Source organism: Pseudorasbora parva, chromosome 22 (genome assembly GCF_024679245.1).
Source record: "Pseudorasbora parva isolate DD20220531a chromosome 22, ASM2467924v1, whole genome shotgun sequence".
Classification (NCBI taxonomy): Eukaryota; Metazoa; Chordata; class Actinopteri; order Cypriniformes; family Gobionidae; genus Pseudorasbora; species Pseudorasbora parva.
In genome coordinates this window covers 9493889-9512499 of record NC_090193.1, presented here as the reverse complement: position 1 = coordinate 9512499, position 18611 = coordinate 9493889, and the positions used below count along the sequence as shown (strand labels likewise).

Below are 18611 nucleotides of genomic sequence, written 5' to 3'. Positions count from 1 at the left end.
GTATCAAAGTCCCTTTAGATCTTTTTGAAACCTGTGAAAGTTACCTTACCGAAGCTGCTGAAGTTAAACTTCTTTCCTCGTGATGACACTATAATAAAAAACATTTAATACCTTTCCTTTTGGTGGTGTTTTACGCTGTTATACTACACCAAAGTTATGTGATTTTATATATAAGCTTTGTATCCTACGTATCCATTTGAGTTAAATACACAAAAATAAAGCAAATACATTTTAATGGTGTCTGGAGTTTGTGTTTTTTTCTCTACAGTGCAGCACTCTTGTTTTGTAATATAACTTGCTAAACAGCATGACGGTGAATTTACAAACAAATGAAAAGAGACACTGTATCATTTGATTTCTTTATTAACATCATTGTTTAGCAATTATTTCTAGTAGCCGAAGGAATCTTTTCTTTCTCTCACTTCTCGGTTAAAACACGGGTGTGTTCATCAGCCCCTGCAAAATCAACACAGATTTTAACATGTGATGAACCATGGTCAGTCTATTAATGCTAACGGTAAGTTACATGGAGAAGCTCAGGTAACTTAAACTTGTTAACAGTAGTTTGCTATGTAACCAACAAAATTTTGATAATATCAACACTGGTAAAGGAGAAATACATCGTTTTAATTTACTGAAGTTGTGTAACTCTCATTAAACTGCTAAACAACGAACGTCTTTGTTTAATGAAAACAGTGCTATCGGTAGCTGATCTACATTAGTCTAATAATGATAAAACTATAATTTTTTCTAAATTGGCTGGAAAAGGACACCCTTAATTTACATAACAAACTTCTAACAAGACAGTCGTTTACTTATATGATGTTAAACAAATACAATTTAACCACAAAAAAACAAAAAGTTGTTTCTAAAGTACTTACACTGTAAAACAGCTGCATCTCCGTTTTCCGCCATTTTCAAATATAACGACAGCTCCTCTCTCCCGTGGCATCATGGGATAGTAAAGTGTCCATCGTATGCGCACTTCAGAATCTCGCCGGAAGTAACTATAATTTCTCTATATAGATCAGTGGCAGGGACTTTATTTTGACCATCGGAAATTGATTGGACTGTTGGATGGTTGTGGTTTGCTATTGGTTGATCTCATGTGAGGGACAGGTTGTCCCGCTCTTGTGCCAGTAAACACATCATCAGAGAAGAGAAGTCGCTGCAAGAGGAAAACAAAGTTGTTTTGAGTAAAGATTACAAAGGCACAAGATTTTGAAAAAAAATGTACACAGATGAATAATTTATAATAAATACTGCAATATTCTATTTTAAAAAGAATTGCCAGTATTGATTTCATTGTGACTTTAAAAAAAGGACATCCATTAGCTCACTACTAAAATGACATGGACCCAAACATGCAGCCCTATACATACACACAGCAATAGATTAAAGTACAAAACGACTGTTCTTCACAGTCATAAGGCAACAAATAAAACTGAATAATCCTCTTTCGTTTTGCACCACAAGCAGTTACTCCATGACTCATTGAGTTGTTTGATAATGTATAGGGTAACTGTGGAGTTTTTAAATGAATTAAATGAAGTTACCTTTAACCCTCTAATGCCTGAATAATTGAATCCCAAAAGGGAAAAAAAATATTTTTTTCATTCAAAACAAGAAGATAATCTTTTTTTTATTATATATTTGTTGAACATTAACAGAAAGGCATTCATAATTAAAAATATTACAGACAAGACTGAGCATATATTAAATTGTCACATCACCGTATAACATACTCAAAAGTTAGCATGTTAAAGACAATGGAAAGAAGAAAGTTAAAATAATGTACTTTAAAGGGATAGTTCACACAAAAAGGAAAATTAACCCATGATTTACTCACCCTCAAGCCATCCTAGGTGAGTATGACATTCTTCTTTTAGACAAATACAATCTCTTCCAAGCTTTATGGAAGTGAATGGCTGTTTCTGTTTTGAAGTCCATAAAAGTGCATCTATCCATCATAAAAGTAATCCACACGGCTCCGGGGGGTAAATAAAGCCCTTCTGAAGCGAAGCAATAATGGTTTATTTTAAATAGTCTAAAATCGTACAACTTAATAATAGTTTCAAAATGTGAGACAACACAAACATGACGATAAGAAACTATTGATTTACCATTCTGATGTTTAGATGAAGTCATGGAAACCACCCTTCCCGACGACACCTCCCATGATTCCACACTTATTCACGACCTCATCAAGATGCGCCTTGCTACTTTCGACGAGCTGATCTCTGGCCATTGAGGCTCTGGTTACAGTTGCCGCTGTGTGTTCAGCTCTTCCAGCATCCACACATCCACAGCTTCACAGAGATGCAAACTGTATTCATGGTCCACTCCTCTTTCTGTAGGTGATCAGGAAGCTCTCTGCAGTTCCAGTGTCACTCCTGCTCACCCTATACAAATATTCAAAACTGTTTATCTACACTTATTCTAACAATACAATCCAAGTCATGACTACTATGATTCAGATAAGTGTAAAGTAACTGACCACCTGTTCCGTGTAACCAGGGATGACACTCAATCTCGGCTAAACTGGGACGATCTGCCGCCGTGTCACTGAGACACCAGCTAATCAGCTGACGGCACTCTGTTACACACAACACAGTCTTCAGGAACACAAAAAAACAAACTTATCCTGTAACAAACCTTATACCTCTGAATGTTTGCTATCTCTTACCTGTAGACAGTTCTCTAGGGAAGAGCAGTCTGCTTTTGAAGGAGACCCTCTTTGCAGCTCTGAACGGGAAACACAGGATGTTGTAAAGCGTCACCCCCACTGACCAAACAGTAGCCGGTCCTGCATGATAGCGGTGCTGATGAAACCACTCAGGAGGGGCATATTCAGCAGTACCTGAGAGACCCAAGAAGACAAGAAACGTTCACTGAAAAGGTTCCAGTCCAAACATATTCTCTCAAAGCAAAAAAGTTAACAGATATCCACAGTTCCCTTCTGTAACCAACCTGCAAAGGATGTGTAGGCCGAGTCCTTTAGCAGGTCTCCACAACCAAAGTCTATCAGCTTGATGTCATGGGAAGCTGTGGAAATAAGCAGGTTCCCTGGCTTGACGTCCCGGTGCAGGACTCCGCGGCTCTCGCAGTGTTTCAGTGCGGTGATCAGCTGCACCAACACTTTCTTGGCCAAGCTCTCATCCACACAGCCGTTCTCCTTGCAGAAACTCTGCAGATCTTGGCAGCGAGCTGGCCATTCCAGGATCATGCTGTAACGGTTGTGACGCTCAAACCACTCCAAAAGCTGCAGGACATTGGGGCAGGCAGGAGCTGAATTGACCCGGGTCATCAGTTCCACCTCAAGCGGCAGCAGACCCTTATCTTCCTGCAGGGCAAATACAACATTATATCCAGAACTGAACGAAACAGATGAAACAGAACAACAGATTCACGCTGGAACTTACAACTTTCAGCCTCTTTCGGGTCCTGTCTTTAGAGACGTACTTGATGGCGACCTGTAGACAGATAAACGAAAGTAAATCACACCTGCCTAATTGTGACAGATGACATTTACTGATATCAGCATTTCTAAACGTTGTCTAGACAAAGGAGGGAAAAAAGTGTCTTACTGGCAGTCTGTCAGACCTGCGGATCCCAGCATACACAGAGCCGAATCCACCTCGACCCAGCATCGGGCCCTTCGAATAAGCTTCTACAACATAAACGATCACAGGAAATGTCTTTAAGAGAAAACATGTTGCTGTATCTGAGGCTGTAAAAGGATATTACTCTAATGCAGTTCTTACATCATACAGCTGAAGAACATTTTATTGACAAATCATATAATAATGAGCCATAACTTTTAATATAAACCTAATCTGACCTTTGCGAGAGCGTTTAGCCGGTCTTTTAATTGAAGTGGGTGGAATTCCATCATGTGGTCCCTCCTGGCTGCCGCTCTGACACTTCCTCTTCCTGCCAGCCTGACCTGTGGAGACAGAAACAGACTCAAAAGGCAGAGGATTTAAAAGTCCAGGTACCTTCGGGCTCAGTGTCTGGGTCGGGGCTGGCTGCGGATCCTGCTCGCGGCTATCAGAACCGAGTCTCCGAATCTCCTGAGCGGTCGTCTGAGTGGAAGCAGCTCTCCTGGATCTGGAGCAGCCTAAGGCTGGAATATTTCAAATATCAAAAAGTTAGTAATGTTTAAAAAAAAAAAATTAATAATATCAATAATCAATGTCAGTTGCCACATCAAATTGATACTTTATTTTTTTCAAATGAATGTTTTCAATGACAAATAATTTATTAACTGAGCCATAACATCTTTAATAAAAGCTTATTCTGACCTCTTCTAGAACGTTTAGCCGCTCTTTTGATTGTAGTGGATGGACCTTCATCCTCTTGTCCCTCCTGGCTGCCTCTCCGACACTTCCTCTTCCTGCCAGCCTGACCTGTGGAGACAGAAACAGACTCAAAAGGCAGAGGTGTTAAATGTCCAGGTAGCTCCGGGGCTTGCTGTGGATCCTGGTCGTGGTCATCGGAACCGAGCCTCCAAATCTCCTGTCCAGCAGTCTGACTGAAAGCAGCTCTGCTGGATCTGGAGCGGCCAGAGGCTGGAATATTTAAAACATCAAATAGTTAGTAATGTTTCAATAATAATCAATGCTCAATGTCAGTGGTCACATCAAATTATATATATTGTAATTTTCTATTGGGCCTAGAATTGCAATTGAGCTAGAATCATGGCAAGAAATAAAACACATATTTCAACTTTAGACATTTACTCAATTATTGTACAACATCATAACATACCAATAAACAACTGAAATATTAAAGCACTCACCTCTTTCACCCATGTGAGCCATCGACATTCTCGGTCAATCTGCAATAAAAAAAACAATACAATACAAAATACAATACAAAATATAATAAAATACAACTCTCCTAAATTAAAAATAAAGGTAATAAATAAAATAAATACAAAAAAGTAAGAAAAAATAAAAATAAGAAAAAATAAAACTCCAAATTCCTTCTAAAACAAGAAAAGAACAATACAATAAAATTGTCCTAAAAAATAATATGAACTCTTAAAAAAAATAAAACTGGAAATAAAATATCCTTCGATCTATTAGAAAGTCTCCTCTCAGAAATCGCTTCAAAATCACGGAAAATGCTCTGCAAAAGTCACTTCTGAATTCTCCTCTCTCAACCAACAACAGACAGCGATCGGTTTGAGTGTTTATATATGCGGTTTATAACACTTGTTTATAACACGCGTCGCTATAGCAACTAAAATTCATATCACTCATACACGCGCTTATTCATAACACGCGTCGCTATAGCAACTAAAATTCGTATCCCTCATCCACACGCGCATGCGCACGTGCATGAGTACGCCACACAGCAAATCAGCACAAGTATGAACGAGTCAATTGCTTACTCAGGGCACATCGCAACGCAGTTAAGTATTCCTAATATGTTCTACTTTTTATTGAAAGAAACTTACTTTACCTGTTGAGACATGCCTTCACAATCACCCGTGGTATGACCTGTATTTGTGACATTTTGGGGGAGTCGCGAGCGACCATGGACCGTGAAAAAACGAGACAATTGAAAGAAAGGGCGTTATGCAAAATATGCTTTATTTTTTATGATACCGCTAGGTGCCACTAATGTCGCAAAAACTACAATTCGTGTTTCTTATTACAGTGCATAAAGTATTGAATAAAAATGTCATTTGAAACATCTGTGCCTTTGCATTTATTTGACTTCAGCTGTGATAAAGTTTGCAAACACAGCGCAAGTGTCACTGCGGGAGGTATAAAGTGTCCGACTTCACGTCTCCGTTTGCAGCTCCTCCCTGCTTGCACGCGGCTACTCACCGATCGCAATCGCATGCATCCTGGCAGGTAGTGATGGGGAGTCGACTCCAAAAGAGTCGATTCCTCGACTCTGAATAGCCCCAGGAATCGACTCTCGGTGTCGACTCTGTTGCTGTGTCCGAAATTGCTCGTTTACTGATTGTTTACTGAATCTCTCATCTAAAGTGCATGGCAGTTGAGTGCAATATAAGCAAGGAGTGAATAGGCTTGTTTGAGATGAGCAAAATCTGCGCAGAACCGATCACCGAATCATAATTCGTATTATGAATCGATGGTCACTCCAACGGCTGATATTGCCCACAACCCATTGCGAGTTGGACGAGGATTCGATTAGAACTACAAACGCGGATAAAAAGCGCTAAAAAACTACAAACATGAGGGATTTGCGAGTTCGACGGTTAAGTAGAGAAGTAAAGAGGTTTGAGTGACCAACTATCAATATTTAACCCGACAAAAATATATTTATTCAGTGTTGTCCACATTATATTTCACCTGCAGCAGCATTGTGAACTTTTTTAATAGACACGTTTGGCCATTAACTTTTAAATGCATCATTATATTTAAACTGCAAACACATGAGGAGATCTCTGACCCACAGAGACCCACACGTGGCAGATCAACGAGCGGCTACATTTCTCTCCGATACGGTAGGGAGATTAAACTGAATGTGGAGGATTTGAACGGTGACGAATCTGACGATGATTGACAGGGCAGATAAACGGTGACGGGATGCACGTAACTACGCGACAGAGTCCGTTAAAGATGGCGAAGTAGTATGTCCCGAAGCTTGCATACTTTTCTGCTACACACTCAAAAGTATATACCTTTTTTTCCACAAAAAGAATACTTTTAGGACGTAGTATAAGTAGGCGAATTGGGACGCAGCATATGAATTTGGACTTACTACTCTGCTCACGTACTGTTTTTCGCCTACTGTACAGTATGGAAGTACGCGATTTCGGCCGCAGCCTTAACTGTAAAGTGTTTTTTGTGTGTGCGTGCATGTGTGTGCGTTTGCAAGATTAAAGGGATGGTTCATTCAAAAATGAAAATTACCCTATGATTTGCTTACCATCAACCCATCCTATAGGTGTATGATATTCTTTTTTCTATGAACCCAATCTGATTTATATATATATATTTTTTTAAATGTCCTTCCAAACTTTATAATGGCAGTGAATGGAAGACCAAAAAAGTGATTCCATCCATTATAAAAGCAATTCAAACAGCTCCAGGGTGTTTATAAAGGCCTTCAGAAGTAGCTTGATGGGTTTTTGTGAGAGAAATATCCTATATTTGACATCTTTCTTCTTAAGTTGAAGGTGGTCTGCCGGAAGCTAGATATTTTACTTTATAAAGTGCTAAATATCCATATTTTTTTCAAAAAAAAAAAAAAAAAAATTGAGTCACTTCAGAAGGCCTTTATTAACCCCCTGGAGCCGTGTGGAGCAGTTGTATAATGGATGGATTCACACATATAGGCCTACATACACGTGTGTATGTATGTATGATATATAAAATCTGATTGTGTCATCTAAAAGAAGAATGTCATGTACACCTAGGATGGCTTGAGGCGAGGGTGAGTAAATCATGGGGTAATGTTCATTTTTGGGTGAACTATCCCTTTAACATTAAGTGGGAGCTTTAGTAGTGTGTGTTTCTGTTGTTTGTTTGTTTGTTTTCGGGTTACCATCATGGTGACGAGTGAAGCATGAGCTTATTTTGTGAACAGATAAATGTTAAATGTATTATATTGCTGTCCTCATTCAGCTACCAAAGCATTGTGTTGCCAATAAGCAAGGTTGCATTTATTGAATTAGCTATTCATGTTTCCACTACTAAAAAATTACAAGAGATTACATTATATTTTCAAGTTAAATGTGTGAATTGGCTTACAGTACTCACATATTTCAAGTTCAGAGCAATTAAAATGATTACAAAATAAAAATCTGCGAGTTCCACTTAAACTTGAAATGCCTTATCTTCAAAAATTTGCGAACTGATTGAGTTTTGCCTACTTATTCAGGTTTAGTGTGTGTATATACCATGTTTGTGAGTAAGAAGTCCACAAATTAGATATGTAGCCCTGAAGAATAACAAAATAATTTATTAGAATTTTTCAGAATAAATAATTCCATTTAACAAGTAACCATGAGTCTTTTAGGCACTGTTTTACTGTATGTACTATGTAGAGAAAAAATGTTAGCAAACACATTTCTGTACAGGGCACTAGCAAGACAAATATGACATGCCCCAATATGCAAAATGATCATGCTGTAGTTCAGTACCACATGTAACTCTTTAAACGAACACGAAAATATTGTGTAACCATCACATCTTAACAGGACAGATGACACTGTACATGAATAATGCCCCATCATCAGTACACTCATTCACTACATTATGGCTCCCCTCCATCTGGCTTTCCACACAGCTTGACTCTGAAATAAATATGGCAAAATATAACAGGCTTGCATAGACTTCATTTAGCTAGGCCGAATTAAATGTTCAAGAATAATTAAATACATTTGGAGAATGGTCAAATTATCATCCGGAGAATAATAGTCAATATAAGAAAAGTTTCAAACAGTTATATATTTAACATATGAAAGCAAGTGCTTTTACACTCTCTCAACCATGAACCTGTAATAGCGTAAACAGCTTTAGGTTGGTTAGAATTATTCTGTTTATCTGGTGGGCCACTGTTTTAAGTGTGAGCTGCTCTCAGAAAACAACCTCATAGATCACTTAATTATAGACAATACACCTTAAATTAGTGTATGTTTGGTGTGTGCCCTACTATGGCATTTTCACAGTCAGTAACAGGAACCTTGAGCTTCAGCATCACAATGATGATGATAAAAAACTGATTACTCCCATGGTCTTTATGAATTTCCAGCACATTTAAATATGAAATAACCACTACTCACTACACTGGAGGAAAAACATCAGTTTGCACTTTACAATAACACTCATTAGCATTAGTTAATGCAGCAGCTATGAAATGAGCAATACTTTTACAGCATTAATGCTGTTCATTTTTACCAATTCTATTAACATAAAAATCTTCCTTTAAGTCCATGATACAAATGCATTAACTAATGCTAACAAACTTTATCATTGCTTTAATAAAAAATTAACTCACAAGTGGTGATACAAAGGGGATAGTTAAAGGGACAATTCACCCAACCTAAAATTTAAGGCATATTTAAACACTTAATATATACACGCTCCCAAATTTAGATGTATACCACTCAGTTGTAACAAAATAATTTATTAGACATTTTCAGAATAAAAAATCCATTGAAACAGGCAACCAGATGTCCTTTAGGAAGTGTTTTACTTTATATGTAGAGAAAAATGTAACAGTAGAAATATACCCTCTATTCCAAATCTGTAGGACAGCTGAACACACAAGACGTCTACCAAACATTCTTTAAAATATATTTTGTGTTCTGCAGAACAAAGTCATACCGGTCTGGAGCCTGTCGTATCATGACATGAAGGTAAGTAAACTGATGACAAAACGTAAAATACTGGGTGAACTATCCCTTTAAAACTATAAGTTTGCTTTTCAGGGGGGCGTTTCTCAAAACCATAGTTGCTAACTAAGTTAGCAACTTTGTTAGTTGCAATGCAATTTCCTACTGCCAACCAACTAAGTTGCTAACAGGTTAGCAACTATGGTTTTGGGAAACGCACCCCAGCATAGTTATGCAAATATTGCATTGTAGTTCCAAGTGATTTGTGGTCAAGGGGCAAATTTATGATGTAAAACTATAAACTATGCATGGCATACAACTGATGACACTGGACCTAAATCCAAAAATTAAGGCTCTACGAACAGGTTAGTGGATAAATCTTGCACACGACGGCATGTAAACCAGAATCCATCATTTGTACATCAGTGACTGCTGAAATTGTTCACTGAGAGGCTCCAACAAAACAGCAAGCACAATATTCACAACATTTTTTTAACTGGACTGGATCACATTTTAACATAAAACTGCAAATGGACTGCATGTAACAGTAAATTGCAATTAACCTGTACATACATTTTAAAAACGTTCTTCTCTGAAATTCAGGTAACCTAATAAATCCAGGTATAAAAGGTTGAGAAAAATATCACAGTATATGCAAATTTGAACTCGAAAAGGGAAGGAAAAACAAGTTAACCAAAAGAAAACCACTAGGTAGCCTATACACTTTGGAACACTGCACATGACATGCGAAAAATATACATCATGGCCACAAAGAACTAGTTCTCTCGTTTAAGTAAATTGTGGCCACACCGAACTAAATTTGATCCCTCGTTTTGATATAAAGGGACAAGCCAACTTTTTGGGACTTTAGTTCATTCATTGTATCCCCCCATACCAATTCTCATCTGTGTGTGTGCCATAACTGTGTGACGCAGCCAACGCTAGCCTAGCTTAGCACAAAGACTGGAGGTAAACAGCTCCATCTAGCCTACTGCTCAATAAGTGTTAAAATAACGCCAACATTTTCCCCATTTACATGTTGTGATGTGTATAGTTACATCATGTACTAAGACAGACGGAAAATGAAAAGTTGAGATTTTCTAGACCGATATGGCTAGGAACTGTTCTCTCATTCCTGCGTAATAATCAGGGAACTTTGCTGCTGTACCATGGGTGCAGCGGCTCAATGATATTACGCAGCGCCTGAAAATAGGTTAACTTCTGTCAACATAATAGACAACCTGCTTGCACAGAGGAGACTGGAGACTATTTTCAGGCACTGCGTAATAGGGGTGTGCCAAAAACAAACAAACAAAAAAAAAAAATTTGATTCACAGAAGAATCTAGATTCTCATTTGCAACGATTTTTTTTCCAAGAATCGATTTAATAAAATCAGCTCGCTGTTCGCCTCCATTTTGTAACTAGCCTATACGCAACGTAGAGTCCTGCAATGGGTCGGGTACCCGCATAAAAGTGGCTAAAACGGGTGGATTGTGACATTTATAAAATTCACAGGCGGGGATGCGGGCGGATAATTAACTCTCTGCGGACGGGGTCACGGGTCGGGTAACTGGCCAAATATTAATGGGTCTGGGCGGGTGCGGATTTAATTTTGATATTTTCAAAATCCAATCGATTATGAATCGAATCTTGGCCTCAATAATCAGAATCGAATTGAATCGTGAGATGGTAAAAGATTCCCACCCCACTGGGTAATATCATTGCGCTGCCGCGTAATAGGAATTATCTTTCATGGTTTCTGGAATACCATGTTAGTTTTGGTTTGCGTGTTCCTGCTCCCGCCATAGTATTTCAACATGGAAAACACCACGTTTTGCAGCCATGGAAGTCAGAATATTAACTTGGTCAAAACAATATTTTGAATTTGGACTGCAGTACCCATTTCAACCACTAGCTGCAACTGTTAACTACTTCACCTTTAAAATAAGGGAACGAATTGTGCAAACGTATTAGTAATTTGTGAGAATGAATTCTTATTTCTTGACCATGATCCACACATTTTTACAGAACCCCAAAAAGGGACATGAGATGGGAGGGAAAATAATGTTAATGTATTGTGTTCTCTCGCAAATATTTTGCATTCCCCTGAAAAAACCTTTCTCAAGGGAATGCAAAGTTAACCGGAAAACGTAAAACATTTGCGAGAGAATGCAAAAATATAGAAAAATAATTTTCCCTCCATCTTATGGGTCCTGCACACTGTGCGATTTTTCAAAATCCTTTGCGAATGTCCCTTGTCAGACTGGAGGAACATGATCCCCGATGTAAGCCATGTCACACTGTAAGATCTCAGTTGTCCTTAATGTCAGACTGCACGATAGTGAAGGCGCGCTAAAAACGGACGTGCGCAAGAAAACTCGTCCGGAGCTTTATATCATCAATGAATGACGCGTTCAGTGACAGTGAGCTGCATTACACGCGGGACTGAAATGCTGGCTACAAATACATTTCTAGCTCTCGTTTTGGTCATAGTTTGTCTTGAAAAACCGAGATATTAGACTGTTGTCGTAGGAGAAGTCACACTGCAGGATTCTGTGCCAAATCTTCTGACACTGCCAGAATTTCGTCTGAGGTAAAAATTTGATCGCAGCGCTCATTAATCGGCTGCCGGTGAACATGTCAAACTAACGACCAAAGACTTTTTAGCCTAGGATCTGAGGAATCTTTTAAGATTTGCTAAATTTGTCTCAGACGGCCAAATCGTGGGCAAAATCGCACAGTGTGCATCCGGCTTTAGATTTTGTTTCCCTTTATTATTCCCTTTAGGGGCTCCGTATATTTTCCCCTGCATGTCATGAGTAGGGCTCTGTATTGGGGACCTACATTTAAAAAAATATAAATAAAAAAACCTGGTCTGAGGGACAAATCTAAATGATATGTGGCATATTTGCATCACCAGGCGTTCTCTCTTTACAGTGGAATCTCATTCCCAATGTAACCTGTATTATGATACAATGGCTATTTTAATCAAACGATGACCAGACACTGAATCAATTGTAACCATCTAAACACGCAGGCTGCTAAACCTGAGACGAGGACCGAGTTGAACCGAGACTCTCATACAGTGGTCCCAAACACAACCCCATCTAATTCCTGATCATCAGAGTCGTCCTCGCTGAGTGAGAAGTCTTTGTGGTTGGAGAGGCGGCTGGGGCTGCAGGTGGATTCTCCGTCCGTGAGAGAGCTGTTGGTCGTGGGCTTCCCCAAGTCTCTGACAGGCCCCATTCTCTCTGCCTCGGCCATCTGGGCCAGCATGCTGTCAAGTAATGGACGGCTTTTGCAAATGTTGTCCAGCAGCTGACATCGGTGTTGTAACTGTCCAATTAGAGAATCTTTTTCCTTAATCGTTTGGTTGAGTTTATGGATGGATTCCTCTGATTGACAAAGCTTCTCGTGGAGGAAGAAAATCTCTCTACATGAAAAATAAAGATAACATTTTCAATCAGAAAGTGATCCTATTAATTAAACTCTTATACACTATTTACATGCCACTAGTCCAATCGGAATAGTGCTGTTCAGTCATACCGTCAATTCATAGGTCAACTGAATAGCTAATTCACCCTCAGGAAATTGTTTTTAAACAAAAATTGAGGAGCAGTTGTCGATTTATTATGATCTTTGGTTAAAGGCACAATATGTAAGATTTTTTGGTTAAAATATCCAAAAACCACTAGAACAGTGTTATACATTTTGTTGACTTGTGTACTTCCATTATCCCAGATGTTTCCAAGAAGGTTTAAATCCAGAGAAATAAGCTGTTTTAACCAGGACACAGGCTATGTCTGTGTGTAGTAGGGATGGCTCGATACCACAATTTTGGCTTCGGTACGGTACCACAATCTAATACCGAAGTACCGATATTAAATCGATACCACACGGTCTGATATTAGCGCGGGTATATTGCACGCCAATGAGAACAATTATGCAAGTTTTGAGTTTAAGTGGGAAATTAACACAAATGTTTAGGCTATTAGTAAATTAATCAGCAAAGCTTATCACATCAAATCAGTCATTTGAAAACTTTCTTGTGAGAAATAATTTCAGCAAAAATCTCACAAAATTAGCAAATTGCTTCTGGTTTCAAAAGACATCGCACTACACTAAAGCAATCTGCATAATCCGATTCAACATTTCACGCTCGTCTCGGGATGGAGAACGGAAATCATTTGAACACGCAAGAGATTTTATAGCATTTCGTAATAACAGTTAAGTTACAGGAGATATGAGCTCATACCACACACACACACACACACACACACGCCTGTCACTTAGTCACGCTCGCACATTACACATTAAGTTTCCTTAAACAGTCCAATACACAGAATTATGTACAAATGTCCGTCTTTAGTGAGTATTCACATAAACACAGGCAGTTGTGTCAAACGCGAATGTAAATAGTGCAATAGTACGCGTGCAAATATAATGAGATCTAAATGTCATTGGTTGAAACGAACGCTGGAGATTGTGATATTCGACCTTATGTTAGGCTGTGTGTGTGCGTTGATCAGTGTTAAAAGAAAATAAATGTCTAAATGAGCTGGTTTGAATGATTCACTGACCTGTCGATCTCTTAAGAAGTCTTAAAGTCAGGATAGTGACAGATGCTTCTTGGCTAGGTTTGATGGTTCTTCATCAGTTTTATAAGCAAAGTCATTTACAAATGTCACTTCTACTCCTCTCTTTATTAATTGGTTTTGGGCATCTTGAGTGAGATTCAACTGCTTTATCCATTTTGTCCGTCTATGTTGTTGTCACATTTGCCGGTTGTTTCGGGTCAGTTTGGGTAGAGCGCTGCCATCTAGCGGTGAACTTCGGAAAAGCAGCATATACCGAAATGTGCCAAATCATGATATCGTACCGTTTTAAATAAAATGTATACCGGTATTTTTCCAGTACCGGTATACCGCGCATCCCTAGTGTGTAGCTATCATAACTCTGTCTGACGCACCCACCGCTAGCCTAGCTTAGCACAAAGACTGGAGGGAAACGGCTCCATCTAGCCTACTGCTCAATAAGTGACAAAATAACACCAACATCAGGTTACAGATAAAATAACGGGTGCGCACAAAGATAAAAATGTTTTGTATGGACTTTAACTCTGGGGGATTTAAAAAAATAAATAAATAAATAAACACGGGCCAGGATAGGACCTACATTTGAGCTTCTTGTCTGCAAGTGTTAGTTTTTCACACAAAAATAAACGTGAGTAAGGAACTAATTTAAATGTCAGTAATTGCAAATTTAGTTACACACGCTTAGCCGCTAAAAGTAGTAGAATTACAATCATGTGTTTCTCCCAACACTGAAGACAAATGAACAATATTGAGAAAAACACTATCTCTTGCAAAGTTACAGTCACTTAACGTAGCCCAATATGTAAGATGCAACGAAATGTAAGATGCATATAAATTCTAATTAAATTCATAATCAAAGCCTTAATCAATATTTAACTTCCTATATTATTATAATGCGTATTCCCAGTTCAGATTTTTGCTTAAAAAAACCCTGATTGGTTCTTGTTTTCTAAAGTGTGTATTTGGTCTCTGAGGAGTGACTGAGGGTCTGACCTAGAGATGTGTGATGTGTCGCTACACACTTCATAGCGACAAGGTTTCGTGTGTTTGGATTTTGGAGGTATCACACACCCCTAACATGCCAGGAGTGCAGTAACAGTGTTTGCTCACTTAGCCCAGCTTCCAGATATGACATATGTATTTGTCTTTCATTTAATTTATTAAATGTCCTTTTACTGAAACACTAAAGAGTCAAGATGAATATTGCCTGTACTATTGTCTGTATCTCTCAGTGAGAGAAAGCACATGTTATCAGTATGTTTTGGGGAACATTCTAGAGAGACTGTGTATCTGTGTATGTGCGCAATATTCTGTGCTACAGATCAGTGTTGAGGTGGTGTACAATGGGCACCCTACGAGATGAGTGGACTTGTTTTTCTGGGCAAGCTGGCACCTGCTCCAGGGGTCTCATTTATAAAACTTTGCGTAGATTTCATCCAAAAAGTGTATGTACGTACAAAAGCTAGATTTTGGGGACGCACAAAAAAAATCAGATTTATAAAACCATGCGTACGCCAGAAGCAGCACAAAAATCCCTTTATAAATCCCAGGCAGCAGCAGATTGTGCGTACCCCCGAAATCACCATATATGGATCTTACAACGCCTAGTTTTAGTATGCATGACCTCATCTGCATATCATTTGCATGCATATTCCCATCCATGTGACACCATGTTTAACACTGTCAACTGAAAAAGACATTGAAAAATATTCGATACGGACTATAAATGCTATTTTTGCCTTACATATTACATTGCTGAACATTATTCAATATCCCTTATATGTTTTAGAATAAATATATCAAAATATTCATAACAACATAAATTGTTGTTACAAAAGTGTTATTTTAGGCTAATTAAAAATATTTCTTTCATTTTAAACACTTCCATCTCCTCCTGCGCTCCCGTTGTAGACGATGTGACTGTAAGGCAGTGATATATATTATTTTAATACATTTTGAATTCCGTTTGGATTTTACTAGATGCATATAGCCAAAAACAATCAGAACAAATAACACTGTTGGATTTAATCTTCATGACAATGTGGATATAACGGATGAAATGGAGTGAAAAATTAAAATGTCATTAATTCTTATAATCTCACATTTATTTTCTACAGTTCTAACTTCAGTTCACGATTTCACCAGAATGATTCCAGAAAGTGCGTACGCACAGCTCAAATTTTGCTTAAAGGTGCGCACAGTCACCCGTCAAGTTTGTATTTTGTAGATCACAACCTTTGCGTGGGAACTGGCGTACGTAGGTTTCCAGCCCTGTTTTGTGCGTACGCACGCTTTATAAATGAGACCGCAGATCCTGAAGGTCACTACGGGCCTAATTCCGGACAATTCTATGGACACTGTGGACTCAATTTATTTGGATAATTTTTAAACAAAATAACAACAGAAAAGTTACGGACTGCAGCTTTAATCAAAATCATTTAATCAACAAAAGCCAAGGAAATCATTCACAGCACTTGTCTTGACTGAACAACTTTTTTCTAACTTCAATTAATGAATAATCTTCATTTAATTTAAACAGTTAAGATTTTATGCAGTGTTTTGTACAACTGTTTTTTAATCTACTTAATTTCTGTACATGGAAACTACTCCTAGATACCTAAAAACCTGAAAAGCACTCATTTTTATTTGTGCTGCTCTATTGGATTTATTTTTGCTGTTTTAAGTTGTATTATTAGTTCTCATTTTCTTTATTTTTCTTTGACAGTAGTCTTTTTCTTACTGAAAATAGCACATACCGAACTGTGCCGAAACTGGGACTCTAAAACCAGGATTAAAAACCAAACCGTGAGTAATTTGGACACCCCTGATTCTAAACACAGACCTTATATTTAAGTAGCAGCAAATTATATGCTAGGGTTAATTAAGGACCACAAAATCAAAGCTTTATCAATAACGGTTTCCAAACAAGTTTCTGCCATAGACCGTAAAAAAAATACGTCACACCCCGTTTTTAAAGCGTCAGATAACTAACTAAAACTAAACTTATTTTAAAAACGAACACTTGAAATGAAATCATCGTGATGATAACTGCCTTCAGTGACATAAACTAACTTTGGGGGAAACATTTTGAAGTGTAATTTTATTATTTAGTTTGCCTCGCGTCCATTAGAAAGCACAGAGGGGCGGCTATACTGGGACCGGTCACCGGGGGGCGATCGAGGCGCGAAAGCTTCAGTAAATGAGAGGGAGACTGCAGGCTTGGTTTCTGCAGCCACTTTCCCGTCTCGCATAGGTCGCACAAATAAATAGCCCCAACCCCTTAAAACAATGGCAGTTCTATTTCTGATTGGTTATTAGGCCCAGACCGCGGTTTATTTTGCTCTTTTAAAAGTCAATGGCTGTAATAGACAGGTATGGTGTCTTGAACCACAGTATTCTGTGATAACTTAGGTAACGTTAGCTGCTTCATTTTACTGTATGGATATGTATTCTTTATGCAAAAGACGTTTACAGCAGCGTTGATGGAGCTTTTTGATTAAGCACACATTTTACAGACGCATGGTTTCCATGTGAAATAAACGTTTTCGGCATCTACAGAACAACACGATAGTGTTGAGGGTGTAAATAGATTCCTTCGCCTACTTGTCCTTGGCCTCCGTGATGTCTTGTGTGGTAGCTCGCAGTTGCTCATCTTTGCGGATGAGACTCTCCGCCTGCTCCCGCACGGTTTTCTCCGCTTCCTCCAGCCTCTGCTCCAGGTCTGTGACCCGCCTGTGCAGCGCTGCCAGGTGCGCGTTCGCCTCTCTGATCTGCACCGGCGACGGGGACGACATGTCCCTGAACGTGCTGCTCGGGATACGGAAGACAAAAGCACCGGTCCGGTAGCCTCTCATCCACGAGAACGTCGCGCTGCTGGGCTAATCATCCTCTGTGGGCGGTCTCGGACGGGTCCAGACTGAATGAAGCTGAACTATCTCTCAATCTCGACATGCGTGATGCTTACAGCAGCGCCGTGCGTGACTACTCTTCAGTAAATCTTCGCGTATTTAATACAGTGACAATCGGCCACGCTCAGTTAAATGCAGCGCACAGACTTATAACATTGTCCTACAAACGCAGGTGTTGCAGTTTTTGTTTTTCCAGGCAGCTGACGTGTCATCTCCACCAACTTCATAGCAACCTGTAGCTTCTGACCCGGAAATGATATTAGGGCCTCTAACCCATAGATGTATATATGTATAGAACACATTCGACCGCTCCAGATACGTCGGCGCTTCCGCCATCTTGCAACGGTCAACGAGTGCAGATTTACAATTAATGATTCTACAGGTGATAATGTGTTGGTTTGTGTATTTATATGTATTAACTCATTAATACATTTTTTACTATGCTTCTCTCTCTCTCTCTCTCTCTCTCTCTCTCTCTCTCTCTCTCTCTCTCTCTCTCTCTCTCTCTCTCTCTCTCTCTATATATATATATATACATGCTACTACTTATATTTTGGGACATTTATTCAAATATTTTGTCAAGATTGCCACTTTGTTTTCTTTGTAAATTATTTTGTCATTTGCTCATAACTCATTTTTAAAAATATACCTATTTCAATGAGGTAAAAACCATTTATTAGACATTTATATAATACGACCAGTAATTAAAATACACAAGTAATTATTTACAGTGATTTCCTGCCATCACTTACCTCATCAAAATAAAGTCAACCACCCTGACAAGA

General features: G+C 38.7%; 1 protein-coding gene across 1 annotated transcript; it reads right to left on the bottom strand.

The window, feature by feature from the left end:
- Positions 1–260: 260 nt before the first annotated feature.
- LOC137057796 (serine/threonine-protein kinase pim-3-like) lies at positions 261–17660 on the bottom strand. Its single transcript, XM_067430844.1, has 13 exons — positions 17522–17660; positions 4802–4840; positions 4305–4571; positions 3842–4126; positions 3588–3670; positions 3423–3473; positions 2971–3343; positions 2687–2860; positions 2501–2596; positions 2124–2420; positions 1850–2012; positions 882–1168; positions 261–456 (listed from the first exon to the last, which is right to left on the bottom strand). The coding sequence occupies exons 2-10, from the start codon at positions 4827–4829 to the stop codon at positions 2398–2400; spliced, it is 1380 nt and encodes a 459-aa protein (XP_067286945.1). The 5' UTR covers positions 4830–4840; positions 17522–17660; the 3' UTR covers positions 261–456; positions 882–1168; positions 1850–2012; positions 2124–2397.
- Positions 17661–18611: the final 951 nt, after the last annotated feature.